We start from the raw sequence: 26,484 nt of genomic DNA, 5'->3' as shown, positions 1-26,484 counted from the left end.
GAGTTGTCGATATCGCGGGTTGCAGACTGTAATATCAAGAATTTATTTGTTGAACGCGTTAAGCAAGTGGACATTTAGGTCCGTCTACATTAGTATTTTTATTTACTTATACGTTTGGTTATTTATTTATTGTTCGGGCTTAACCCAATGATACTACACGCTTATTCTCGGAGTACGTGACGCAACAAGTGCGTAGGTGAAAAATATTTTATCTTCAGCTTTAATTTTAGTACAATTACTTTAACTTTACTTTATTTAACTTTACGTTATTTTATATATGTATTTTGACGGGATGTTATTATGCATATATAAATATTTTCGACGTTATGATTTTATAAAAGCAGTATATTTTGGTATTGTATTGAAGGAGAATGAAAGTTTGAGTTTGGAGGCATGAAAGAGAAATCATTGCAATTCTGTCGCGACAGAATAACATTCTCTTTTATGCAACCACTCTAGCTTGACTTCTTCTCTATATATACTTTGTTTCTATCTTTTGGAGTATATTATGTATATCAAATGATTTTAAATTTCAGGGACAAAATTTTTTTAAGGTGGGTAGATTGTGACAACCCATCCCTAATTTTAAAATAGTGATTTTACGAAAACGCCCCTAGAGGCATAGCTTTTGACTTTCGTTGACCATCAATTAGAGAGATATAGGACTCATTCTTTTAGCGTATCCTCATAGTACTCATCACTACAAGCGCATAGGCGAAAGCCGTTTGCGAACCTAGGTTTTAACGGTATAGTTACAAACATTTGGAGTCGTTTTATTAAATTTTAGATTAGAAATTAATTAAACTCCCACCTTGTGGGAAAGAGGCCCAATCAGTTATGAATTATTATGGACCAATCAAACTAAAGGCAAGGACCGATCAGAAAATGAGGGGAAAAAGGCAGCAGCCAATGAGGGAAGGGGAGAGAAAGCTCCTAGCCTCTCCTTCTTGTCGACCATACATCCGCACACCCAACCCGACCAAATTCCAGCGATTCACGCCATTTTTTCCATCGAACCACCACCATCCAACACCTGCAACCTCTTCCACAACTTCCCATCTACCATCTCCACCAAAATTTGAAGGGTTTTAGGTCCAAAATCGTGTAGAACCTCACTGGAGAACTCGGTGGTTCTCAACGGCGATTCTTTTGTTTTGGAAAGTTTCACCACCCATTACCACCCTTAATCAACTCTTCTTGAACCCAGGAACAAGTCCCAAGCCTTGGTTGGTGCGTCGGAACACCGAGGAAGGAGAATCGAAGCTCAACTATTCTAGGGTTTATGGCGAGTTCAAGGGAAATTGGAGCTTTTCCTGGCCAAATTGGATTTGGTCATAGTTATAAAACTTGCTCTACTAATTGAGATCTTCATTTTTGTAAAATTTGGTAATTTTTGGAAATAGTTGGTTTTTTTCCGGCAAGTCGGGGCAGCCGACCGCCGCATGCAGCGGCGCGTGGGTTGAGACCCACCTACCCATCCTAGGATAATTTGGATACCCTGATTCCATATTTGACATCTAATTGACAGAATTCCATTGTTTGGGTATAATTTCATTAAGGTCCGCCACTTGAATATTATAGCAATCGACCATCTGACCGTTGGATCGTCACCAAACTTTAATATGTTATAGTACGTAATATTTGAGGACATTAGAAACTTACATATTGGGAATCCAACATACAAATCTTCCCGAATTGGATTTGTAAGTTCATAAAATAAAACGTCGACTGCCACTTGAATTTGCAATTGGCGGAGATCTAACCTTTGGATCATAATGAAATTTTAGTATATTGTTTTAGAAGTATAATGTGGATCTTTGGAAGTTTCATATCAGAAATCTGAGATGTGGATCTTCCGGATCAAGTTAATTAGTGTTGTGGACCCTACTGTTGACCTTTGACTGACGATTAACTTTTGGTCAATGGGTTTCAAATCATTCTAGAATGTCCTTGGGGATGTGTTTTATGTAAGTTATGTGTTTGAGACTTCAAATGTATGTAACTATACCGTTAAAACCCAAATTCGCAAACGGCTTTCGCCTATGCACTCGTAGTGACGAGTACTGCGAGGATACGCTAAAAGAATGAGTCTTACGTCTCTTTAACTGATGGTCAACGAAAGTCAAAATATTTGCCTCTAGGGGAATTTTCGTAAAATCACTATTTTAAATTTTATAAAACTTAAAATTAGGGACGGGTTGTCACAAATTCAATACCAAACTAGATTGCCCATTGTGTGGCTTAACCGAGCTCCCCCTCCCCTATTCAATACCAAATTAGGTTTCCCATTGTGTGGCTTAGCCGAACTCCCCCTCACCTTATGTAAAATATATCAATGTGCTAAAAAAAAAAGGGTGTGAGATTAGGCTATGCCTCACAATGACCTAATAATAAGATGGTTCAAATTTTTCTCTGGCGAGAGTCAAACCTAAAAATCGAATCTAAGACATCTCACTTACAAATAAAGAGAAATACCACTACATTATAGTGCTAAGTGGCATTTTATGCTTTTTTTTTTATTTTTAAAGAAAATGATACACTAATTTTCTCCTCTACACCCAAACATAATTAAGCAAGAAAATATATAGTGAGAAAAATAGTATGTAGTTCTCGTTTTCCATTTTGGTTGTCAGGTTGTTAAAACCTGAATTAACTACATTTTAAGCCTTCGTTTTGAGGTAGTTTTTAAAATGGTCAACGAGTTTTCAATACCAATTTAAGTCTTATGTCTTATTGATTGTTAAGTTACTGTTGAGTGCATAAATCCTCCTGCGCGAATGACGAATTCAGTGTTAATTTAAGAGTGCCTCTGGGAAGCCTTGAGTAGGTCTTTAGGCTATTTTAAACGAGTTGTTGTTTTCAGGCGTGCCACTATTGACCAAGACCTAGAGTTGAATCAGTTCAGGATCCCAATTCGAAAACACAATCCCAAAAGTGGAACATAAATATTTTGGGGCGGGAATTTCAAACTCAAAAATTGAACCGAAATTTTAGGAATCCCAAAACTCAGAAGTACCGAACTTAATTTGGTTTTTCAGTTCAGATCGAGAAAGAACCTTGATGCCCAAGCATCGTTTATTTTTTCCAACAAGAAGCCACTTTTGACCATTTTTTGTTGAAGCCAACTTTTTTTCAGGGTAGGACCTTCATTGCTCTAGTAGTTGAGATGGGAACTGGTGCGGGCAAACTTTATGAGGACCTTATCATCATCATCGGGCAACAAATGGAAAGAAAACTCCTAGCAACGTCTATTTTCCCTTCTTTGGGGAAAAGAAAGGACTGCAACTACCTCTTCTTTTCCGATATTTAATTTGGCTTTTCAGCAGTAATCTTGGTGTTGATCACTTAGTGAGACATATTAGAGAATTTTGTCTCCAGCCTTCTTTGTAACTTGCAAGTGACTAAGCACAACTTGTTGATCTCTCATTTGGTATCTATTGCAGTTTTCACCATGTTCTTTATCACCTGGGTCATTGTTGATTGCAATTCTCCATTGGACACTTCTTTGCCCCACCTATTAGAATGAGTCGGGCTATCAACTACCTTAGGGCTTTGCCGAGGATTAGGTTTTTCACTTTATCAACCATCTTAATTCGCCTAAGAAGGTGTGGTAGAACTACTTTAAACCTTCATGTGGAATCTGTCTCTTTTCTTGTGGTTTGGCATAAAACACAAGGAATCCCCCTGGTGTGCCAAAATTATATTGGATGCATAATTCCTTATGCACGAAGATGAATTCTTGTTAATTTAAGGGTGCCCCTGGGAAGCCGTGAGCAGGCATCCAGTCTATCTTAAATGAGTTGTTGTTTTCTGGCATGCCACTATTGGCCAAGATAACAGATTGATTGATTTTTGTTACTTAGATCGTTTGCCTATGCCACAGAGCCTCTTATCAAAGGATTGTCCATAGAGGGTTAAATCTATTTTTGATTTTTTTACGCCTTGGGGACAAGGACTTTATGTTTTCTCTTTTTGTTAATGCCAAGAGACAACTACAAGTTGATTAGAACTGGTCCAAGTCAGTTTGCAATCCTTGTTTGACAGTAAAAACAACAAGACAAGTTAGATGGAAAAGTAAAGAATTAAAAGTACAAGAATGTAAATACTTGTTGTTCGGGCAGAAATTTCACTGGGAAAGGTTCCTGGCTCAAGCACACAGCTCCTCGAGGAGTTGGCACTTTAGTTGGTTGTCGGGCTTCTTCCTGCTAAGAGGTTGTAAGAGGAGAACAAAGTTAGCTCTGAAAGGTGCCTTTGTGGGGCCTTAGGTGTAAGCCTTGAGGCTTACAATCAAAACTAAGTGCTTAGGCGTGCCACTGCCATCTCAGTATGGCAGATGTAGAACAAGTGTTTAAGTCAATTACTTGCGCCCCAAGTTATTATGACTTCTTGTTATCAAATGATTGTCGTAGATGGGTTAAGTCTACATTAAGTTCTTTTTTGTGCCTTAAGACCAAGGACTTTTAGTTCATTATCTTGTATGCTTTAAAGGATGAAAGTCCAGATCTGGCTTAATCCATCGGTCAAATTCCCGTTCATCTTTTATGATAGTAAAACCACTAAATGAACCAGATCTGAGGACCAATGAAGCTTCTGATCACCAAAAGACTGGAAATAACTTGAACATATACTGGAGTATACATCATAATACCAATCTACTAATAGAAAGATGAAATAAAAAGAATCGGACAAGATTTCACCTTGTCGGGCAAGGTTGAACGTCTTGCAATCTCTTCTCTTTGTGATCACAAAGGGTTGTGTGTTTTGTGTTTAGAATGGATGGATAAACAAGTTTACGAAAGAATCGATACTACGCTACTAGGGGTGATAGCAAAGCTTTAAACTAGACAAAAGATGGCTTTTGTAGGGAGTTATCCTGAAAATGATTGAAGACTGGGCTGATTACAACTTTTGAATGCAAATCTGCCTTGAGAGCAGAGTTTGTATGCTTGTTTGTTTGATTGGTTGAGTGTCCTTGTCTCTGGGCCCTATTTTCCCTTTTATAGGCAATGACCTTAGCTGTTGCAAGCTTTACCCAAAAGCACTTCAATGAGTCATCACCTTTTTTACATGTTATGCCATTCAGAAAGTGCTTTTGGGCTGAGAGTAGGTTGATTTCCATCGGTTGTCACTTCCCTTGTAAGGACCTAACCTTTGCATTAATGAGGGCCTGTCATATTGTCTTTGAGATAGATGGATGAGCTTGGTGCTGGGCCTCGGGCAAGTCTCATTTCTTTAGTTCTTTTGGGCTTTCTTTCCTCTAACTCCAAAGTCTAAATATTAACCCAAGCAATTGTTAAATGTTTATTCAACAAAATGATAACTTGCATACAAAGGGTAATAACTTGAAAGGAAATGAGAAACACAAGCATTCGAGCAAAGTTTGCACCTATTCGGGTAACATTGACCGCCAGTTAGGCAAGTTGTTACAAGCAAAGGAAGTGTTTTTGAAAGGAAAATTCAGTACAGAAAATCAATACTACAAGGGAAGTAGTAGAACAATAAAGGTAAATGGTGTTTGCATTACAAAGAGATGAATGAAAAAAAGCTTTCGAAGGTTAGAAGTATTCTTATACATTGAGTTGAGTGTCTTTTCTTCTTCCTTTCATTATACATGAAAAAAACCCAATCTCAGTCTTTCATTACAGCATGCTCGCCACTAAGAGGAAAGTATGTCCCACTCGCTTTCCACATATTAGCATAAATAGTATAGGTATGTAGTTGCCACATTACCAATTTAACAACAAAACTAAATATTTTTATATGGAAGGTTTAAGTTGATGCAATTCATGGTGAAATTACTAATAATTAAATCTCATGGCTTATTTTGGAAAGATGCCGAATAAATGTAGTTGATCTTGAATATAGTTTTCTTTTATTATATGAAAATACTTAGAAGACCATATCAAATAAAGTTGGGTGCATAGTGGTTTGTATCAACTGATTGGGTGCATATGAGTCATGCAAATGGGATTACACTCTTAATAGTTATTTGATTTTAGATAACTTTCTAGTGACATGTGTTTATTAATATGCAACAGTAATCAAAATAAGAAGGTGGATTATGGTAAGTGCAGATACAAATTACGTACACGGTTGATTTGATGAAATTTTACATATAAGAGAACAAACATCGTTAGCTTAATTGGCAAACACCCTGAAAAATGAGAGAGGGTGTCCGCCAAAAGGCCTTCAATGCCTAAGTCAAAAAAATGGTTTGAGAGAAAAAGAGAACTTGAGAAAGTTTTGAGTAGTAAATGGTGATTATCGTTTCTTTTGATTGACTTGGTTATTCATAAAGATTTGAACCCTAGCAGGCGGCTAGGAAGGAAGGTTGCAGACCATACTAGGCAGTCCTTGGTGGTGTAGGCCAATCTCCGTAAACCTGCCAACTAGTAGTCCAAAAGATCATTGTTGGTATGAGCGCTGGCGCGTTAGACATCCAAGGGGAGACTCCAAAGAGTCGACTTTTTGCCACCATTAGACTGGGTATGCCTTGATGACAAGACATATCATGGGCCTGAAACACCTATGATATATTGGTAGCCCAAAGGCTTATTACTCACAAGGCGTCAAATGTCACATTCACTTGAGGTAATATGTGGTCTGCTCACGACGTCAAGGATAAAACTGCAAGAGTGAGTGTATAGTTCACGTATCCTTCTCCTGTTGGATGTGGTTAAAGACGAAGGAGATAAGCAGGGAGAAATAAAAGATAAAGAGGAATAGATGAACATTGTCACGCCCCGATCCCGACGTCCAAGATTGACGCGAGGCACTCGACTGTAGGGGTGCGAGGAATACAAACGAGATACATAAAGAAATACTCAACTGAATTCACAAATAAAAGTAAAGTGGTGGGGTCTCTACCACAAATATACAACAAAAACTCATAACCCTTATTAGGATAACATGCTTGTAAGCTCCAAAAAAATAAAGGTCTCAACAAAATACAAGGAAAGATTTGGGATAACCTAATCACTCCTCAGTCTCTGACCTCTTACTGGTACCCCAAGAGCTTCTCCCATTAACTAACACCTGTCACCTGCACAATTGTCCCTATGCCGTAGGAATGGTGCATCGAGCAAAGTAACAACCCATATAACAATAAGAATCATTTAGTTGTAAAGGATAAAACTTAATTAGTTTGTAAGTTTGTTGAGATATTTTGTCCTTTCTGTTTTGCTAGTTATAATTTGTTAGAATGTGAGTCCACACGTATGCAGAGGTCAAGGCTTTGTTTAAATCCTCTCCAAAGCCATTTTAGTGCATTTTGTATATTTTCAAGATCAAATCGTAGACATCTACACAAAGTCATTGCCAAAACCAAGATTTCTTCTTCTTAGACACAAACTATCACTTCAAGTTCCTCAGTTTAGCAGACATCTGCATCTGCACAAATTAGGGGCTAATAAGAATCATTTAGCTGTACAGGATAAAAACTGAGTCTGTAAGTTTGTCAAGATATTTTGTCCTTTCTGTTTTGGTAGTTATAATTTGTTAGAGTGTGGAGTCCACACATGTGCAGAGGTCAAGACTTTGTATAAATACTCTTGTAATCTTAACATTCAAGTTATTGAGAAATACAATTCTATTAGATAAGCTGCAAAACTTGTGTGAGTGACAATAATCCGAAGTACGTGATAATCATCAAACAAGCCCATCGATCACACAATTTATAAGCAACATTCGTAAAATCATACTTTATAAATCATAACAATACAATGTAAATTCTGAAGGAGTCATGCAGACATCCATCAACCTTTCTAAATCAACCACAAAGATTTGTAAATTTATGATTCATAAATACATTGAAACTAGAGGTAGAGCCATACAGTTCGGCCGAGGCCTACAACTCCTAAGCTTCCACATTCTAGACCAACTTCAAGGAACCGATCTAGTATAATAATTAATTAACACCTAAAACAAGTGTTAATATCTTATTCTTATCATGGTTTATCATCATCCCTGAACGCCATTCATATTTTTTATTGAAATTTACATCAGCAACACACAGTTACACACTCCGAACAAGCATCAAAGAGTACACACATAAAAGTTCGTATCATAACCAAAATGTCCGGCCACAACAGTTCAATGATGTTCAGAACCTTGATACGCAAGGAATGGTTCCGTAGAATTCTCTTTTTCTTTATCTTGTCATGCCCGGTACAACAGTTGGAGCTGCAGTAACGCCGCGCCTTCGTCTGTCCATATTGGCTTCCCAACCTTCATTTCCGACAAAACAACGATCGCCCACAATTCCGTCAAACGTATAACAAGAAACAAAGTCAGTCAATGAATTATAAACTGAATGCAAGTTTACAAACTATCCAGGAACCGTTTCGTATTATTATGCAGGATTTTTGTTTTAATGATGACATAGCTTGGCAGCTACAATGGAGGTACCGAAGATTTTTAATAAGGCTCACACATTGACCAAGTCATTGTATTATTCTGCTGGAATTTGGTGTTATATGTATTTTTTATTTGAGCAATGTACTAATTAGTCTAATCTAAACTACAGGGAGCAGGTTTTGAAACTTGGGTGTAAAGGGAGAAAGCACACTGCTGTAGCCGATTTGGTTAACCCAGGTCTGCGGCCTGAACAATCACTGATGGCCTCTGAACGCCTTCGGAATTCGGATCATGTTCCAATGGCAGAAAACTGCTAGTCGATGGTGGCACAAACTCTGTATTCACAGCCACGGATATATAGGTAGCACACCAAAACAGATATTTGATGTGAGATTCTTATAAATTATCAAGTTAGCACAATAATAAATTTACCTATTCCCATATCGAACCCGCGATTCTTGAGCTCTCTATACTCTTGACAAAGTGCACAAGTAGCACAGCAGAAGTGCACTAGGCAATCCGCACAGGGTGTTTCTTCCAAGTCATATTGAGCTCTCATCTTCGAGCGGTAGGAGCATGAGTACAAGCATGCATTTGCAGTTGTCGAAAGAAGGATACAATAGCACACTCCTCCTGAAGCACAAGCTGAACACACACCGCCAATAAAAATCAAACAGGAGTCTTAATAAGGATCATATCCGAACTTTATGAGTAGACCTAGCTAGCAATTTTTGAGTCTTACGTGTGGAACCTTGGCTCACAATCTCAGCGATCTGACCGAACGTGATGCAAGGGCAAAAGAAAGTGATCATACCTTCAAAAATTGAATTTGAAATTACTAATCAGGAAAAAACAATAAAAGAAAATAAAACCAGATACACACACACATATAGCTGTAATGTTTATATATATTCCACTAACAATTTTCAGGATCGTCACAACAGTGGCAAAGACTAGTGGACCAGTTCCCTCGTGCAGGAACTGCAGGAACAGAATTAGACTGAACAGTGTAGATGTAGGGAGGAGCATATGTGGGTACTGAACCCGCAGAACTATTTAGTCCTGGGGCACTTGAGACTGGATTGGGAACATGGGCATGGCGATGGTTGTGATCGACTGCATATTTCTCATGGTCATGAGGTTCTGTAGGAGTTGAATACATTGTTTTTGTGGCTAGTTTTTAGATTGCACTTAGAATAGTCATAACATATATATATATATATATATATATATATATATATATTATAGTAGGCAACCAGCTATACAAATATAACAATTGTCATCATTTGGTGGAAACTTTCGTATAGTCCAAGGCCTACATATTTGGTCTGGTTTAAGCATTTAAGATATGATCACTGACCTTCTCATTTGATTTTTTTCATTTGTTTTTTCCGCTTTCCTTATCATCCTACACTGTTTCACGTAGGTTAGAAACGTTTACTTTCTAAACCACCTTTTAAAGAATAATTTTGTAAAAAATTACCAAACAAAAAAATGGAAATGAGGGAGAAGTTTCAAATGCAAAGGTGCTCATAATCAATTGTGTATATAGATAGGGAGTATTTAATAGGAAAAATGCATAATTATGCTAAAGGCCAGGCCTCCTTTATTCAAAGATATTTTTCAATGTGTCTGGAATTCAGGGTAATACACCACGTGTCTCTAGAAAATTGGTGAGATTCTTGTGTTAAAATATTACTAACATAAAAATCAAAAAAATTCATTACGTATATAATAACATGTAGTGTGCCACTTATATTAAAAATTTCTCATTTATCCAAGCCTATGAAGTTGTTTAGAATCTTGGTGGGAGACAAGTGGCTTGGAGACAAAGGACACTGGTCGACTACTTTCTTCCGTTGACTTGCTTTGGTTATGTTTATACTCCATAAATATCATTATATAAGCTAGTTTGAATTCAAAGCTGATGTTCCGATATAGGTTGACGTCCATTATGAACAAGTATGATAAATGACTAGTTTTGGCTTTTCTCATCTTCCTGCTTAGCTAACTTGACACGCAGTGAAAGAATGTAAAAAATTGTCTCGTATCAGAAATTTAGAAAACTTTAAACTTATACAAAGCATTAAAGTCGTTTTTTCTCGTTGTCGATTGTTTTGGGATAAGAACATCAACTTCCTTCATTGTATCATAATAGATTAGTTCATGTAATTAATATTCGTAGCTATATGATTTTGTTAATATTTTTTACGTCGACTAATGAAATATAGAATGGGAATCTAGTCGGAAGTTGTAAAGTCGTTGTCTTCACTCGTAGGGAAGGACTTGAGCACCTTCTTATAATCTCCTCAATTAATCACCTATACAATAGATTAACAATTATATAGCAAGTTGTATCTCATCATTATACAATAGATTAACAATTATTAGGTACAATTATCCTAATAATCCTTCAACGTCAAACAATATTATATGCAAAACGTGGAGCTTATATTATGATGCACAGTTGATGATTAACTACTGATGAGTTAGTTTCTAAACTCAAAAAACAAATTGTCAAATACAATGACATGGTATTTAGACAAAAATATAACGACTCCACATGGTATTTAGACAAAAATATAACGACTCCACTGGGGATCGAACCCAGAATCTCTGGTTTCGTAGACCAGCGCCTTATCCATTGGGCCATGGAGTCCCTTTTGACTTCAAAGTCCATGATTCCTTTATTATTATTATCAAGTCCGTAGTCATCCAATAATTTTATTTAATGATGAGGACAAACCTAACATCAAACTCGCCCAATAAAACTGGCCCAAGCAATGAGTTCTCGATTTTGTACAACCAGGATTAATCCAACTTTAAAAAATCTAAAAAAAATTATAAAAATTAAAAAAACTTACAAAGTTCAGCACAATTGCAAATTAAACATTTGAAAATACCCAAAAGTCCACATCGATAATAATATGTAGGAATAAGAAGAAGAAAACATTAAAAAAAATATAAAATTATGTTTGTAAATAAGAATCGTCCTTACCGTTACTCTTGCCCTGCTTCCTCTAAACATGTAAACTTTCACAAAAACAATTACTACTTAAAATGGATAGTAAGAATAATTTTATTACTCTTACTCTTCATTTTGTATTATCCTTCACTAACAGATGAAGATGCTCTAATGGAACTTAATTTTCAATTTTGTTTGGACGATGAGTTATAAAATCCTCCCGCTCTTTCACTACCCAATTTAGCTGCCCAAAACCTTTTACCGCCAAAACGCATCAATTCAAATAAAATCACTTTCTCTGCGTTTCCCAGAAGTCTCTCGCACACTCGGACGCTCGCACAAATGGAGGAAGAAGACGAAGTTCTCTCAATCTCCGATGCCTCCGGTTCATCCGATTCCTCCTCCGAATCCAGCGAGGGGTACTCGGCTGACCAAGAAGAGCTAGACCAAGAAGAAGAAGAAGACCGCCAAAACGACTTCGTGGTGGTCGAGAATAATCGAAAACCCATAGACCCTCCTCGGCCCTCCGCCGAAGATCGGAAATTGAAGAACGTCGATGCTCTCGTCAGGTACCGCTGATTTCTATATTCAATTTTATTTTTGCTGAAGAACTTAGATTTCAAATTCCAATTTTCCACAGCTGAAGCGTCACCTAGGGTTTGTCTTTGTATGGATTTTACGTTCCTGTTTGGTTGCTAAGAAAATAGTGAAGGATAAAAGAAAAACCAATTGTTTGAATCATTGAGTTCGGATGGATTTGCTTTCTAAGAAATGATATTGCCTTTTTTGGGTATATAATGGGGGATTAAAGAAATGATATTGCTTGATTAAGCTGTTTGGTGCTGGTATTCTTGCTTAAGGTTCTTGGAATCTGAAACACTCCGAGCGTTCAATTTATGAAGTTTCATTGTGCAATCATATATAGGAACTGGAAACCCTTTAGGTTGAATTGTTGGTATAAGTGTTTTCTAATCCCAAGTTTTGTATTTGAACTGAAATTTGGGGTAAAATGATTCTCTGTCAGAGGTAACCTTGTCGTGAAAAGGCAGCCACTGCTTCCTCGAGTTCTCTCAGTGACGGAAGGAGCAGCAGTTTGTAGGAAACCCTTTAAACCTCCATGCTCTATTGGCTATGAGGACGGAACTGACCAGCTCACGCGTCGTCTCTGTGCACGTAGACGATTTGTTCCCTGGGGCTCATCAACTGCAGCATTCATTCCACATATTAATATGAATTTGAGTATAGAAAATGAGGGTGAGAAAGATCCAGTGGAAAAGAGTGTGACACTACCTACCGGAATTGATCCTTTGGTCTTGTGGCAATCTGAAGAATTCGAAATTGCGGCTTCTAATATGGTGCAGATAGTAGTGGACCCAGTGCTTGTTCGTTTCCTTCGACCACATCAAAGGTTTTTCTCTCGTTATTAAAACTGATTTACTTCGTTTTAGTAAATTTTTAATAGCAATGCTCACCATTTGCTATGCATCCATCGAATTTGAGAAAAGTTTCTAATATGCTTTAATGTTTTCATTGGCTGCTGTTGGGTAAAATTGATGAGATGAAGTTTTAATGCAGAGAAGGCGTTCAGTTTATGTTTGAATGTGTTTCAGGGTTAAATAGTGCATCAAATATATATGGATGCATTCTGGCAGATGATATGGGGTAATTCTCTATCTTCATCCTTCTCTCTCTCTCTCTGAATTCTGTGCAATTATATCAGCAGATTTTCTTTTACATTATTATCTATAGGGGATCATGTATTCAGGTTTGTTCTTAATTTTGGTGCTTTTGCAGTTTGGGAAAGACATTGCAGTCTATCACATTACTATATACTCTTCTATGTCAAGGGTTTGATGGGAAACCAATGGTTAAAAAGGCCATTATAGTCACCCCTACCAGTCTTGTGAGCAACTGGGAGGCTGAGATAAAGAAGTGGGTTGGAGAAAGAGTTAATCTTATTGCCCTTTGTGAAAGTACCAGAGATGATGTTGTTTCTGGAATTGATCGGTTCACAAGTCCTCAAGGCCGTGTACAGGTAGAATTGCATAACTGGTCTGACATTTATCTTTGAACAATGAACTTACAGTCACTACAAATCAGGTACTGATTGTTTCATATGAGACATTTCGGATGCATTCTGCAAAATTTAGCCAAAGCGAGTCCTGTGACCTTCTCATATGTGATGAGGCTCACCGTCTGAAGAATGATCAGACAATGACGAATCGGGTATGATGCATACAATTCTGTTTTCCATTATGATTATTTTTTTTACCTCTATACATAACCCACCTCCCCCCCCCCCCCCCCTTCCCCCCCAACAAAACTCAGGCTTTGGCTGCTCTTTCATGCAAGCGGCGTATTCTGTTGTCGGGAACTCCAATGCAGGTAGGGTGCAATTGTGCATGCTGTCTTACGATTCCAAACTGATGCCTAATTTCTCTTTTCGTCTGCACCATTGCAGAATGACCTAGAAGAGTTCTTTGCCATGGTCAATTTTACTAATCCGGGAATCTTAGGTGATGCTGCATATTTTCGCCGCTACTATGAGGTGAGCTGATGGCTTTACATTTCATGTCTGACCACTGACCCTTAGAATGAATCTACATCACCATGTTTATTGGCTGCCTTATAGTTTCTCTTTTTCCTTTTTCTTTTCTGCTTCTCCCTTTGTAAATAACTAAATATGCCAAGCTCAGAAACCATTAAGTTGGGCCTCTTTCTGGTAATATCATTTCAGTGACATAATTCTTATGAGGATTATCTCATTCTTATACTTGAAATATACCAAGATATAATATTTTATGAATTACTTTCTTCTTTTCTCGCTGTTGGCTTGAATTTTACCGTATATGAATTTTATGAACTGTTACATATATGTTTTGTGAAGGCACCCATTATTTGTGGAAGAGAACCTAATGCCTCTGAAAAAGAGAGGAAGCTAAGTGTTGAGCGATCAGCTGAACTAAGTGGAACAGTAAATCAGGTTATATTTCCTTGCTGACACGATAGCTATAGACATAACCCTTATCCAGGCTTTGTTTTATAAAGTTGTATCAACAGCTTTCACTGACCGTTGGAGTTGTGAAAGGCTAACTAATATTTTAAATCAGCATTTCTCTTCTATTTTAACGTAAATAATCTTTTTTCATGATTAATGAGTAATGATTAACAAACTTTTTCAGTTTATATTGCGGCGGACTAATGCACTACTATCAAATCACCTCCCACCAAAGGTATGCCACTAATGTTAGACGAAGTTAAATATACGTGTATACTTTCATTAAAAAGATAATATATATATATATATATATATATATATATATAAGCATAATTAATTGCCCCTTACTTGAAGTTTCGTGTACAAACTTAACTTTCTACTCTTCATCTGAGTTTTGGAACCTATATGGTCGGGTAGGGTAGATGAATCTTCACACATTTTGGAAAGTCAAGTCTAGTTGACTTATAAGCTGAATAGAAAAATCTTTTGTTAGCGTGACTTAAAGGTACTTTTGGAAGGACCGAGTATTTCTGGATTTACATTTGGATGTCTAGAGAGTTACTTAGGCTATCTATTATTACTTTCATTACATTATGGAACTTCAGAGAATTCTACTGCAGTGGATGGTTCTCTTGTTTTCGGTTGCAGCTTGCTCTAATATAGGCAGTCAAAATTCAAATGTCTTGCCTCAGACAGGATTACATGAAAAAATGTCTATTTTTGTTACAGAAGTTGCAAAAGTAATTCTGCATTTCAATGTCTTGTTATCCCCTTGCAGATAATTGAAGTTGTTTGTTGCAAGTTGACCCCTCTCCAAATAGACATATACAACCATTTCATACATTCCAAAAATGTGAGTTCTCATTCTTATCGAGCCATCAAGCAGTTCCTGAAAGATGCAGAACTTTTGGAGTTAGCGAAAAGACTGTCTGACAGGATATGGTTTTTACTCTGTTTTTCTCAAACACAGGTTAAACGAGCAATTTCTGAAGACACGAAGCAATCAAAGATTTTGGCTTATATTACAGCTCTTAAGAAGCTATGCAATCATCCAAAGGTATGGCATATATGTAAACACACTTACACTGACACATATGCATGCAAACACATAATTTCATCGAGATGTTTTTCTGTCAATATTATTTTTGGACCTATTCTGAGGATACATGGTAACATTTTTTTAATAGCCCTTATTTTTTATTCTAAAGAAGTCTTTGCTATCTCTTATAAGTTATAAGAAGAAACCACATCTCCCAATACCAGGGAGGAGCAAGAAGGCCAAAGTTTTATGGGGATGCATAGTATTGGCCTTTTTGGGACAGTTTGGCTGCAAAGAAACAAGATGATTTTTGAAGATGTTGCCGGTGGTGGGACAGATATTTTATGGGAAAAACTCCATTCGAGTCTCGTCATCTTTATGGGCTTCAGTCTCTACCGAATGGCTTCATCTTAGTCTATTATTTGGTTGGACTGGAAAGCTGTTATAATTTTAATTGTATGGTCTGTTTATGTTGTAGTGCCTTAGAATATTATTTCTATGATTTTTCTTTTACTGTTGCCGTCCAAGTTGCGGCCATCTTGTCCACTCGTGTATTTTTATTGTTTTCTGCACTAAAATTTGTTTCTTTTTGAAAAAAATATGCATGCGCTATGCGATATCAGAATTCAGAAGACATAGGTCTTCATGGGTTTTATATTTTATGGTTTCAAATTTTCTATTACATTATCATCCTGATGCATCTTTTTTTATTACCTCGGGGGCCTTCCCATGTTAGTTATTCTACTTTGAGTTGCTTTCATCCTCATGAAATTTGTTCATTGTAGCTCATCTATGATACTATAAGAAGTGGAAGTCCGGGAACTTCAGGTTTTGAGGACTGTATTCGCTTTTTCCCTCCAGATATGTTCTCTGGAAGGTATGCATTCCTGTTGTACTTTATTCTTATTTTTCATATCTAATAATATTCCAACACTCAACACTTATAGTCTAATACCATTGATTTCTTATGTTCTTAGATCTGGATCATGGACTGGCGGGGATGGTGCTTGGGTTGAACTGTCTGGAAAAATGCATGTTTTAGCTCGGTTACTGGCCCATTTACGTAAGAAGACTGATGACCGTATTGTCCTTGTCTCAAACTATACGCAGGTAAAAATTGATCCTAGATTACATATGTATGTATGTATGTATGTGTATATATGTTACTGGATGGTTGTCCTTTCTTGTGTGAGGGCAGCACATGGTTTTCACAAATAAATCATTCTTGGCACCAGTCAGGATTCCTTTACTGTAATAAAATTACATTATAGCTAATCAGGGACAAGTTTTTATTTTTATTATTTCTTTTGGGATTTACTTCCTAGTATCTTAATTTTGAATGATCTTGAAGTTGGCAGTTTTCATTTCTACCTTTTTTGACTGAAAATGTTTTGTTACATCTGTCGCTATTAGATATACGACCCTTGAAAACGGAATCCTTTGCATTTTCTGTGCATTTTTTATTTAGTCCATTGATTCGAGTTGATGACTCATGTTTACCCTTTCCAAACCATATGTGCTTATTTTGGAAACTGAGGTATTTAGGTATGAGTAATTGCTTGGATTATTGACCATGGAAGAGGAAAATGCATCTGATGTTATTAAGAAAAAGAGAGGTGTTATGCTACTTTATCACTGCATTGGTGTATCATATGCAAAGACAAAGAGGCTTATAAGTATTCATAATCTCTTCCTTCATTGTCATGTTGCTTTGAGATTCTGGCATAAGGTATTTCATGGGGCAAACTTGAATGGGTGATTTATTCTTCGAGTGCATGTTTATTTCATGAGAATGTCTGTGCTTTTGGTGGGGTAAAAAAGGTCAAATGTTTATGAAATTGTGTAATTGTGTTGTATTGGCAATATTCTGGGTAATTTGGCCTGAAAGAAGTATTGGATTATTTTAGGGAATTGAAGAGAGGAGGTGGGAAATGGAAGTCATGCGATAAAGACATTCCATTCTTCATGTCAATTGAGGGAGATGATTCTCAAGTCACTCTTACTCCTAATTGTCATTTGTTGTTACTTGTTAGTTATATTATTAGTCAGATCCTATAGGTTATATAGTACCTTCAGTTGATTGCTTGCAGTGCATTCGTCCATGGTTTGTAAAATAATATTCTTCAATTTCTTATGTAGGAAAAAGACATAATATCTGATTTCACTCTAGCATTAATTGCCACAATTTCCTTGTGGAAAAAACTAGGTTTTTGCAGCCTACCTTGTTGTAATTTAGTTCAATTGTTATGTACCAGACACTGGACCTTTTTGCGCAATTGTGTCGAGAAAGAAGATACCCATATTTGAGGCTTGACGGAACCACATCTATCAGTAAAAGACAGAAATTAGTAAACCATTTCAATGACCCCTCAAAGGTATATAGCTATAACATTTGTAATTATACATGCAATATACACTCTTGTAGTTTCTTTATGCTTTTCTATGCTCTGTTTGGGCATACATATTTCGTTAAACAAATAAACACTCAACTTCTTGCAGGATGAATTTGTATTTCTCTTAAGCAGCAAGGCTGGTGGTTGTGGTCTTAATTTAATAGGTGGAAATCGGCTAGTTTTGTTTGATCCTGACTGGAATCCTGCCAACGATAAACAAGTGCGTAGGTCAAGTGCTTTGTGCACAGCTGAAAAGAGATCATAAAATATGCACATTCTTCGTATAATATTCTTATCGTTTTAGCTTTTTCTTTTCTTTCTTATTCCGTAAATAGGCTGCTGCAAGAGTTTGGAGGGATGGGCAAAAGAAGAGAGTATACATTTACAGATTTTTGAGTACTGGAACAATTGAAGAAAAGGTTTTGATTTGGCACAAATCGAGTTATCATAATCACTTTTAACTGTTTCCTTCTGCATCTGTATGATTTATGCAATCAGTTCTATCAATTTCATGCTAATAAACCAACCTTGTATTCTGCAGGTGTACCAGCGCCAGATGTCAAAAGAAGGGCTTCAAAAGGTTATTCAGCACGAACAAACAGATAACCCGAAGGCACAGGTTTGAAATTGTACATCTTTCTATCTTCATGATTGGTGTTCTCCTTTAAGTGCATACTATACAACAGTTCTTTTGTTCCAGGGAAACCTTCTTTCAACAGAAGACCTGCGCGATCTATTCACATTTCATGAGAATGTGAGGTAATGCCTATTGTGTCCTTGACCATTGTATTATCATTTGTATATCTTCTATGTATCATTTTCATGCCCTGAAAATTTCATTTTCCTGTTGATGGGTTTTATTAATCATGCATGTAGGTCTGACGTGCATGAGAAGATGAACTGCATCCGTTGCCAAAATACCAATGATACACCTCAGACCACAGCCGAGGGAGAAGCAAACGAATCAACCAATCAAAATGGTCAGTCTGGGCAAGTAATATCTGATATAGGCGGATTTGCAGAACGTGCTGGATGCTTCCGTGAATTAAAGAGCTCGGAGAAGCAGGTTGGCCACATCAATTTATGAGATGTCATAGATGCTCGTAGCCTTTAACTTATGCTTTTGTAACTCTATAGAGACATTTTCTTTTCAGGTAGGGACACCTCTAGAAGAAGATCTAAGTAATTGGGGGCACCATTTCTCCCCAACTTCAGTACCTGATTCTATTCTCCAAGCTTCAGCTGGAGATGAGGTATGAATACTTTGTTCTTCGTTAAATTGTTTTTGTTGTCTTCATTTTTCGATATTTCAGAGAACAAAAACCAATTTCACACACTGCTATCCATTAGCGGAAGTAATGATACATAATTATTTTCAGGTCACATTTGTGTTTACAAACCAAGTGGATGGGAAGCTTGTACCAATTGAATCAAAAGTAAGCCCAAAGATTCAGGAACAAGAAGGAAAAGAGAACTGTCCCAGATTAAAACAAAACATGAACCAGAAATCCATGCCATTGTCCTGGCAAAGAAAACCGCTCGAATCTGTGCCTTCGGGTGAAAATTCTATCAGAAACACATCTGCCCCTTTCAAGCCCTCAGAAAAGTCCACCGTGAAATCAGTAAAAACTTCTTTGAAGGGTCCAGTGCATGTTGCATTAACGCCTAAACTGTCTCTTAACAATCGATTGCCCCAGAAAAGATCGTCTCCTGATTCTGTGGAACACGACGACGATTTTGTGTGAGTTTTGTTTTTGGCTTTTATAAGGTGATTAGTGGCATTGATTTTCATTACTTTGCTAATGTATACAGGATTCAAGTCTCGTGTTTCCCAAAAAGGAAATCGTCACAGATATTGGCATTGCCTTGTGTATAATTAGGCCCTTACCAAATTATAGCTTTCTACTTTCAATTTCTATTTACATTTTTTTTTTGTTAAATGAAGAAAGATTAGGCGAGATTAGTGCTTTTTCCTTATCTAGACCTTAACGTCTGGTCTTTCATGCAGAGGCCGAAACCGGTCGATCGGCTCCCTTTCGGTTGGCTTTGAACAAGTAGCTTAAAATTCAAAAGTTCAAACCTAAAATTTAAGCATGTAGGGTTTTTTTTAGTATAAACACTATTCTACATAAATCTACAATATGAAAAAGGGAGAGGGTTTAAACGTAGGAGCAGAGGTTTAGACAACATCAGTAAGGAATGAACTACAATACATGCAGAGCATTGAAAGAGATTTGTAATTCATGAGAATAAATTGATATCAAACTCATTATTTACGATATTTGAATTTAAGATCTTTTATTTATAAATAATAAAAAGATACCATTATATTGTAATATGGTGCATTTATAACTAATTTAGCCTAAGTTCCTTGGTACTTGAAAATTCCTCATTCAAACACACTATTAAAAGAAGCAACTTATTGAGGATGTGTAAAAACATGGAAGAAAATGATGAAAATGGGTGTAAGGCGAAGTTGCCAATACTGATTTTTCTAGCTAACTTGGGGTATTTACAGGAGAAGTTGCCAATACGTTGTTTGCTGGCAGGGATGCACTGTGCTAGGTTGACTAATAGAGCATACCTCTGAGACCATCTCCAATGGTGGCTTATAACTTAAATTTTTTCTTTTTTCCTCCCCCCTAAAATCCACTCCAACCCAAAACCTAAACCAAAATTAAAACCTAAAACTTAAAATGAAGGCAAACACCGGTCACAAATTTAGCCCACAAATTGAAGTGAGACTCACGGATGAGAGTGAAAAGTGGGCTGTGAAGCCCACACCCCAAAACCCAATCTCCCTCACGCGCCACAAGTAGTGCAACTGAAGGCCCACCCACGTGGGTTGTCCCCCTCTACTGTCAGTTTTACTGTAGCCCAACGACTACTTTTCTTCATCCAACGGCTCCATTTAAATGGGCCGTTGGTTAATTCAACGGTCCAGTTCAAATTATTTTTTTTTAGGTTTTATATTTATATATTTATTGAATCTAACGGCTTAGATCGAATATAATCAAATCTAATGGTCCAAATTTAAATCCAACGGCTAAAATAATTTAAAAAAATTATTTAACTTAAAATTCAACCAAAAACTCTATAAATACCTATGTATTTGTTCAAACATCCACACAAAACTCACTTTTCTCCTACAATTCTTCCAATTTTTCTTTCTACCATTCCTTCTCATTTCCAAATTTTTTGAGATGGCAAAAGAGCATGTTAGAGGTTGTAATTGGACCTTTGACGAAGATATTGCTTTATGTTTGACATGGATTTCTGTTAGCGAAGATGGTGCCATCGGCACCAATCAAAATAGAAAGGTTTTGTGGGGTAAAATCGTTGATAAGTTCCATGAAAACTCCAACGCCGGTCGAAGGGAAGTTGGTGGTGTTTATGATCGGTGGAAGATTATCAACAAAGCGTGCACTTTGTGGAAGGGAAGCTTGGAGAGAGCCATGGTTGACATGCCTAGTGGAAAGGGCGCCTCAGAAATTGTGAGTTTCTTTGTTGATATTTTAGTTGTCATGTACATAATAGTATTTTGCAACTAATTGTTTTTATGTATTTGTTGCATAGGGTGACAAAGCAATGACAATTTACAAGACAAGAACTACACCAAAAAATTAAGCTTTTAAGTTGCATCATGCTTGGAACATCCTCAAGGATTGTCCGAGGTGGGGAACCGATGGGAATCAACAATGTGGAAGATTATTTCATAATGAAGCCTCACCCCCAAATGATGTCAATGAAGGTGTGAATTTTGCCGACAATGAAGGTGTCGACCAAATGAGCCCAACTTCTTCTTTTCCAAGGTCCCCAGGTAGAGATAAGCAAAAGGAAACAAAGAGAAAAGGGAAGTCCCAAGATCCAATACGTGCACAATTTGCTAGCGAAATGACAAATATGAATAAAAACCTAGTGTCATCGACAAGAAGAATCGCCCAAATGTTTTTGGCCATGAAGGAAGAAGGGGATAGGGAGCAAGAAAGGTACGAAACTAATTTGATAATGGAGGACCTCGACAAATACACTCCAGAGAGGAAGAAATACTTACGTGGTAAGCAAAAGGGAATTTTACGACGGAATGTCACAAGGAGTATATTTCAAGATAATGATTCATCTCAAGACTATCACCCAAATCCATCACCAAGTCAAGATGGTGGATATCATTATTAAGTTTATGTGGTCTATGAGTTTTCGATTGTATTAAGTTTATGTGGTTTATTAATTGTCTTTTTTTTTCTCTCTCTTTTTTTTTTTTTTTTTTTTTTTTAAGTTTGTGTGGTTTATCATGATTTTCATATATTGATTTAGTGATTTTTCAAAATTTATCGGAATTTAAATTTTTTAGGTTAAAATGTTCATAAAATTAATTTAGGATAGTTTACATAATTTTTTTTTAAAAAAAGTTAATTTAAAAAAAAATTAGCCTTAATTCATTCTTTGATAATGTGGGGCTAAAATTTTAGGCTAAAATGGTTGGAGTAGAAAAACTGTTTCTGAGCTAAAACCTAAATTTTCTGGGCTAAATATTTTTAGGTTTTAGGTCACCATTGGAGATGGTCTGATGGAGGACATGTCATTTGGCTAGTGGACTACTGTAGGGAAGGAAACATCCTAGAGGACTCCAAAGAGTCGTTCCTAACCTGCTCAAGCCCAATGGGCAGAGGGGTGAGAAAGAGACTTCATGGGCCGAAAAAGCGTCATGACGTCTGCAACAGGCTCAAAATGGTATGTTGGGATGGGCAGTTCTGCTAGGCCCATCGAGGTTGAGAAGACGACCTAGTCACAACGTCAAGGATAAAACCGTCATCTTGAGCTTGTAATAGTGTCTTTGCAAATTTGTTTCTAACAAAAGATACTGACATGATTGAAATTTGAGAATATTTAATTATTTTACTATTAAAAATCTCAATTGCACCCCCAATTTAGGGTTAGCCATTTGATTATTCCTTTGACAACTTTCGTAGTCTTGAATATATGATTTGCGATGGTGATGAGCCACTTAATTTCTACTACTTCAACACAAAGCATGTTAGAAAAGTATAAACACAATTAGGGTAACGTTCAAAGCACCTAACATAATACAGCTTAAATACTAATCGGGCATTGTAAATTGAGCCTTGAAGATTGGATAAATTTTAAGATAAGACAGGGCAGCCCTTAAACTAGAAGGCAAAAGACAAGTTTTGCTAACAAAAAGGGAGACCAGGAGGGAGACAGTGCCCTTTGACCAAGCTTTCTTCTTGCTATCTCTGTCCCATGACCCTAATTGCAATGCCTTCACTTCAAGTACCTGCTAGAGTTGTTACAGTTGTCAATTGGGAATCAGCCACTTGTCAAAAACCCATTAGAAAATTTCAATCTAGATGAGGGTAAACCATGTGCAACTCTACTGTTAAGGTCAATAGCCCTAATAACTTAGGGATATGGGTGAGAATCTTTAGTCTTTTTTATATAGTTTTAGGGTTGGAATAAAGAACCTTTATTCTTTCAGTACAGCTTTAGGGTTATCCAAGGTCCTAGATTGGAGCTAACCTGTTTCTTTTGATGGGTGAGAAAAGGGATAGGATTCTCCCTCTCTTATTCTCATCTCCTTTATTTTTTTTTTCTCTGCTAATGAAGAGAGAGAGTACTTGAAAAAGGGATTGTGTGAGCTAATTACGAGGGAATATTTTTATTTACCATCCTCAAGTGATAGTGATGCTTATCATTCGATTTTATTATTGTTATATGAGTTTATATTTTGAGATTTATGTAGTGGATAGACACAAATCTCAAAATTCAAACTTATCCAACGATAATAAGTAGGGTGGCGATTAAAAATACTCAATTAGGAGATTTAATGACACCAATTATATGGAATAGCTTAAAATATAGGTGAAGTAACATGAGAAACAAACCACTAAAAGAATATGTCAAACCACATGGGGAATCTCAAGAAGTGGGGATGATATTCTAAATTTCACTTATTTATTTCTTCAAAAGAACTTGCAATTGGACCACGTATCACTTCTTCTTTTAAGATGCATAAAAAGGTAAGAATGAGAGTCGAACTGAAATTACCGAATTAGGTTTGTGAAAGCAAATAAACGCACTTTACCGCTAGGGCTATAATTTAACTCAAGGAAAGAGTGTCGGACAACTTGACTTCTTACAACTCAAAGGGCATTCTCATATTACTATGAAACTGATATCTGTTTGATGCGTAATGTAGTGTGCATATATATCTGTTAATGACTAGGTTGAAGAAAACCATGTTGGAATAACATTTTCCCATATTTTTCATTTTCCTTTTTGTTCTACCACCAATTAAAAACCGGAGAAGGGCTGCATTGGAAAGATCATACGAGATTTGCGATCTGACCCAATATCATGACATGTGACTGTCACACATGCTCCTTATTTGGACAGATAGAAAATTTAACTCTTTTGCCATAAAAGAAAGCAAAAAATAATTTATAAAAGTGTCTGCTACATTTGACTAATGTGGAACTATGAAAACTTTTGCCATCAATTGTCATCCACTCATCCCTCTTTACAAATGAATGAGATTGGCCATCCCAGCCCCAGGCAAAACTATATTATTATGTGTAGAATTTTATTGTTTTCAAGCTTATTTCTTTGCTCTTGTAATTTAAAAGTTACTACTTAATTTTTTTTTAAATTTAAAATTCGTTTCATTTTAATTTGTGGACTCTTTCTTCTCTCTTAAACTTATAGATCGCTTCCTAAAACATATGTGGAACCCAACACCTAATAAGACTATGTCACATGTGTAATAAATTTAATTATAAATCTTCATTATGTGTAAACATTCAACAATCAAAGAATATTAAGTTTAAAATAAATTGAAGAGATGAAACAAATAAAAAGAAATTGATTAACATGATGCACCCAAATCAAATACACATAAGAAAGTAACAGATTAAGGCAATGTAGAACGAATTTTGATTTTTATAAAGGCGACTTTCAAGTTTCAAGGGGCAAAAGGGGATCAAATCTCACGAACTCGTCATTCATGGGAGTAGAACTCAAAACTTTATACTTACACAAATAAAGAGAAATATTACTAAAGTGCAGCTAACTGAAAGTTAGGTTAAAATATTATGGTAATATGCAAAGAGAGATCAAAATGAATTTTTACTTGCATTTTTTATTAAAAGGTGACAAATCTGAGTAACATGAGATGTCTACCAGACATACGCATAAAACAAGTTCTCCCTAATATAAATGCAAACATCTCCATGTGGAATCTAACTGTATACAAGTAAATCTATCGATTTAAAAAAGGTTTATAACCAGGGCTTCCTTTCAACGTCCATTGCCAGGCTTAAAAATGTTCAATAATTAGCAACAAAACCCTTTTGCATTTTTCACTGACTAGTAGTAGTATTAGTAGCAGTACTCCTACACTTCTATCTAGTTAGCTCTAATGGATCCTAGAATCTCCTTCTCCAATGACTTTGCAGACACTCAACAAGCGAACAAGCACGAATTGAGCTACCGAGAAGCGCCCGTTTCTTCAGATTTCAAATTCTCCGTGAACAACTTTGGAATGATCTCAGCAGACGAGATCATATTCAAGGGCACATTGTTGCCGTTGAAGGATAATGGTATCAACAGCCAGCAAGGGAATAAGACTACTACTTTGAGAGATGAACTACTAGTTGATGATGAAGAATATGGGGATGTGCTGCCAAGGGCAACAAAGAGTTTGAGCAGGTGGAAGGAGCGTTTGGGGCTCAAGAGGGCTCAAATTGTTGCGAAAAAAGGCGATAGAGGCCATTCAGTGTTGGAGAGGATTGCAGAAGAGAGGAGGCCTGTGTTTGTTCATGAGGCTGTGCTTATTAGCAAGGAAAGCTAGGTAATAATTTTCTTTTTTTCGTTTTGTTCCCCCTTTGGTTTTTCTAAGTAACATGGAAATTAATTAAAAACCTCTAATTTAAGATTTGGGGTTTTGCAGGAGTTTCTATTTGGAGGGTTCAGTTGTAGAGACGACGGAATCTGATATGCAAAAGTTGGTATCATTATGGAAGGAAAATTGATTTCCTGCTTACTTTTTAGTTATCTTAATATTAGAGTGGTTTTTGTGGGGAGTTGTATGAGTTTTAGGGCTTGGCTCAGCAATTCCTAGTTCTATTTTTTCTCCATTTAATTCTAGACAGCATATTCATCCTCTCTCTCCTCAGAGAAGTAGAAGATGATGATGAACAAGAAAGTATATTTGGCTGTTCCATTTTGTACAAATGTTTGCAGTTGATGGAGTTCTATGAGTTTTTATGTAATTAAATCTATTGTCTTGATCTATCTGATTCGGGTTTCTTTTGTTATATATGGGTTTTGATCTTCCGAATATTCATTTGACATTATAGTTTATTGAGAAATTTACGAAAATGATCGTAATCTCTATTATTGAAATGATCAATTTTTTAATATGTTATCAATATATAAAATTCATATTTTTTCACTATGTTGTGAATATTTAACTTTTTATCAGTTCACCAATTGAAGTTTGATTTGATCATTTAAACCAATTTTCCTCATGATCGGGGGTACCTTTGGAACCTGTGATGCATAAATACATAGCCATCCCTTTCATGTAAGCCCTTATGTCATGGGAATCGATCAAATGTTGCTACTAAACTTTCCAGCCAACCAAATGGCCATTCTCTTTAAGGAAGAGTCACAAGATGATGGATCTCTTTGAGTTCTTTTGATTTGGACTTCAAAC

General features: G+C 36.5%; 2 protein-coding genes, 1 long non-coding RNA gene and 1 other non-coding gene across 4 annotated transcripts; 2 read left to right on the top strand and 2 right to left on the bottom strand.

Moving 5' to 3' along the window:
* Window positions 1-7,852: 7,852 nt before the first annotated feature.
* Window positions 7,853-9,519, bottom strand: LOC125472091 (protein PLANT CADMIUM RESISTANCE 2-like). Its single transcript, XM_048573148.1, has 4 exons — window positions 9,277-9,519; window positions 9,098-9,169; window positions 8,788-9,000; window positions 7,853-8,226 (listed from the first exon to the last, which is right to left on the bottom strand). Exons 1-4 carry the CDS (start codon window positions 9,515-9,517, stop codon window positions 8,150-8,152), a joined length of 603 nt encoding a protein of 200 aa, XP_048429105.1. The 5' UTR covers window positions 9,518-9,519; the 3' UTR covers window positions 7,853-8,149.
* A 1,422-nt stretch (window positions 9,520-10,941) lies between these two features.
* TRNAR-ACG lies at window positions 10,942-11,014 on the bottom strand. The gene has a single exon. It is a non-coding gene; the product is annotated as a tRNA-Arg (tRNA).
* Window positions 11,015-11,479: 465 nt separating this feature from the next.
* LOC125472100 (protein CHROMATIN REMODELING 25) lies at window positions 11,480-19,710 on the top strand. The gene is made up of 21 exons (XM_048573164.1): window positions 11,480-11,889; window positions 12,345-12,728; window positions 12,896-12,982; window positions 13,115-13,355; window positions 13,421-13,546; window positions 13,649-13,705; window positions 13,782-13,868; window positions 14,208-14,303; window positions 14,503-14,553; window positions 15,097-15,171; window positions 15,289-15,375; window positions 16,143-16,234; window positions 16,335-16,467; window positions 17,613-17,732; window positions 17,857-17,970; window positions 18,086-18,169; window positions 18,292-18,369; window positions 18,451-18,509; window positions 18,627-18,816; window positions 18,905-19,003; window positions 19,130-19,710. Exons 1-21 carry the CDS (start codon window positions 11,663-11,665, stop codon window positions 19,493-19,495), a joined length of 2,853 nt encoding a protein of 950 aa, XP_048429121.1. The 5' UTR covers window positions 11,480-11,662; the 3' UTR covers window positions 19,496-19,710.
* A 5,035-nt stretch (window positions 19,711-24,745) lies between these two features.
* LOC125472127 lies at window positions 24,746-26,085 on the top strand. The gene is made up of 2 exons (XR_007254058.1): window positions 24,746-25,617; window positions 25,717-26,085. It is a non-coding gene; the product is annotated as an uncharacterized LOC125472127 (long non-coding RNA).
* The last annotated feature ends 399 nt before the right edge of the window (window positions 26,086-26,484 follow it).

Source organism: the organism of the source record quoted next, unplaced genomic scaffold (assembly GCF_019419815.1).
Source record: "Pyrus x bretschneideri cultivar Hongxiangsu unplaced genomic scaffold, Pyrus_bretschneideri_v1 Contig64, whole genome shotgun sequence".
In the NCBI taxonomy this organism is placed as follows: domain Eukaryota; kingdom Viridiplantae; phylum Streptophyta; class Magnoliopsida; order Rosales; family Rosaceae; genus Pyrus; species Pyrus x bretschneideri.
The sequence above is the reverse complement of the archived record's forward strand: the minus strand, read 5'-3'. Positions and strand labels throughout refer to the sequence as shown.

Excerpts from the sequence above, each read along its gene's own strand:
- LOC125472091 (XM_048573148.1), bottom strand. The coding sequence starts at position 9,517 with ATGTATTCAACTCCTACAGAACCTCATGACCATGAGAAATATGCAGTC. Across the intron at positions 9,170-9,276 it reads TTGTGACGATCCTGAAAATT|GTATGATCACTTTCTTTTGC; the intron begins GTTAGTGGAATA and ends CAATTTTTGAAG. Across the intron at positions 9,001-9,097 it reads TGTGAGCCAAGGTTCCACAC|CTTGTGCTTCAGGAGGAGTG; the intron begins GTAAGACTCAAA and ends GTGTGTGTTCAG.
- LOC125472100 (XM_048573164.1), top strand. The coding sequence starts at position 11,663 with ATGGAGGAAGAAGACGAAGTTCTCTCAATCTCCGATGCCTCCGGTTCA. Across the intron at positions 13,869-14,207 it reads ATTTTCGCCGCTACTATGAG|GCACCCATTATTTGTGGAAG; the intron begins GTGAGCTGATGG and ends TGTTTTGTGAAG. Across the intron at positions 17,733-17,856 it reads ATTTCAATGACCCCTCAAAG|GATGAATTTGTATTTCTCTT; the intron begins GTATATAGCTAT and ends AACTTCTTGCAG.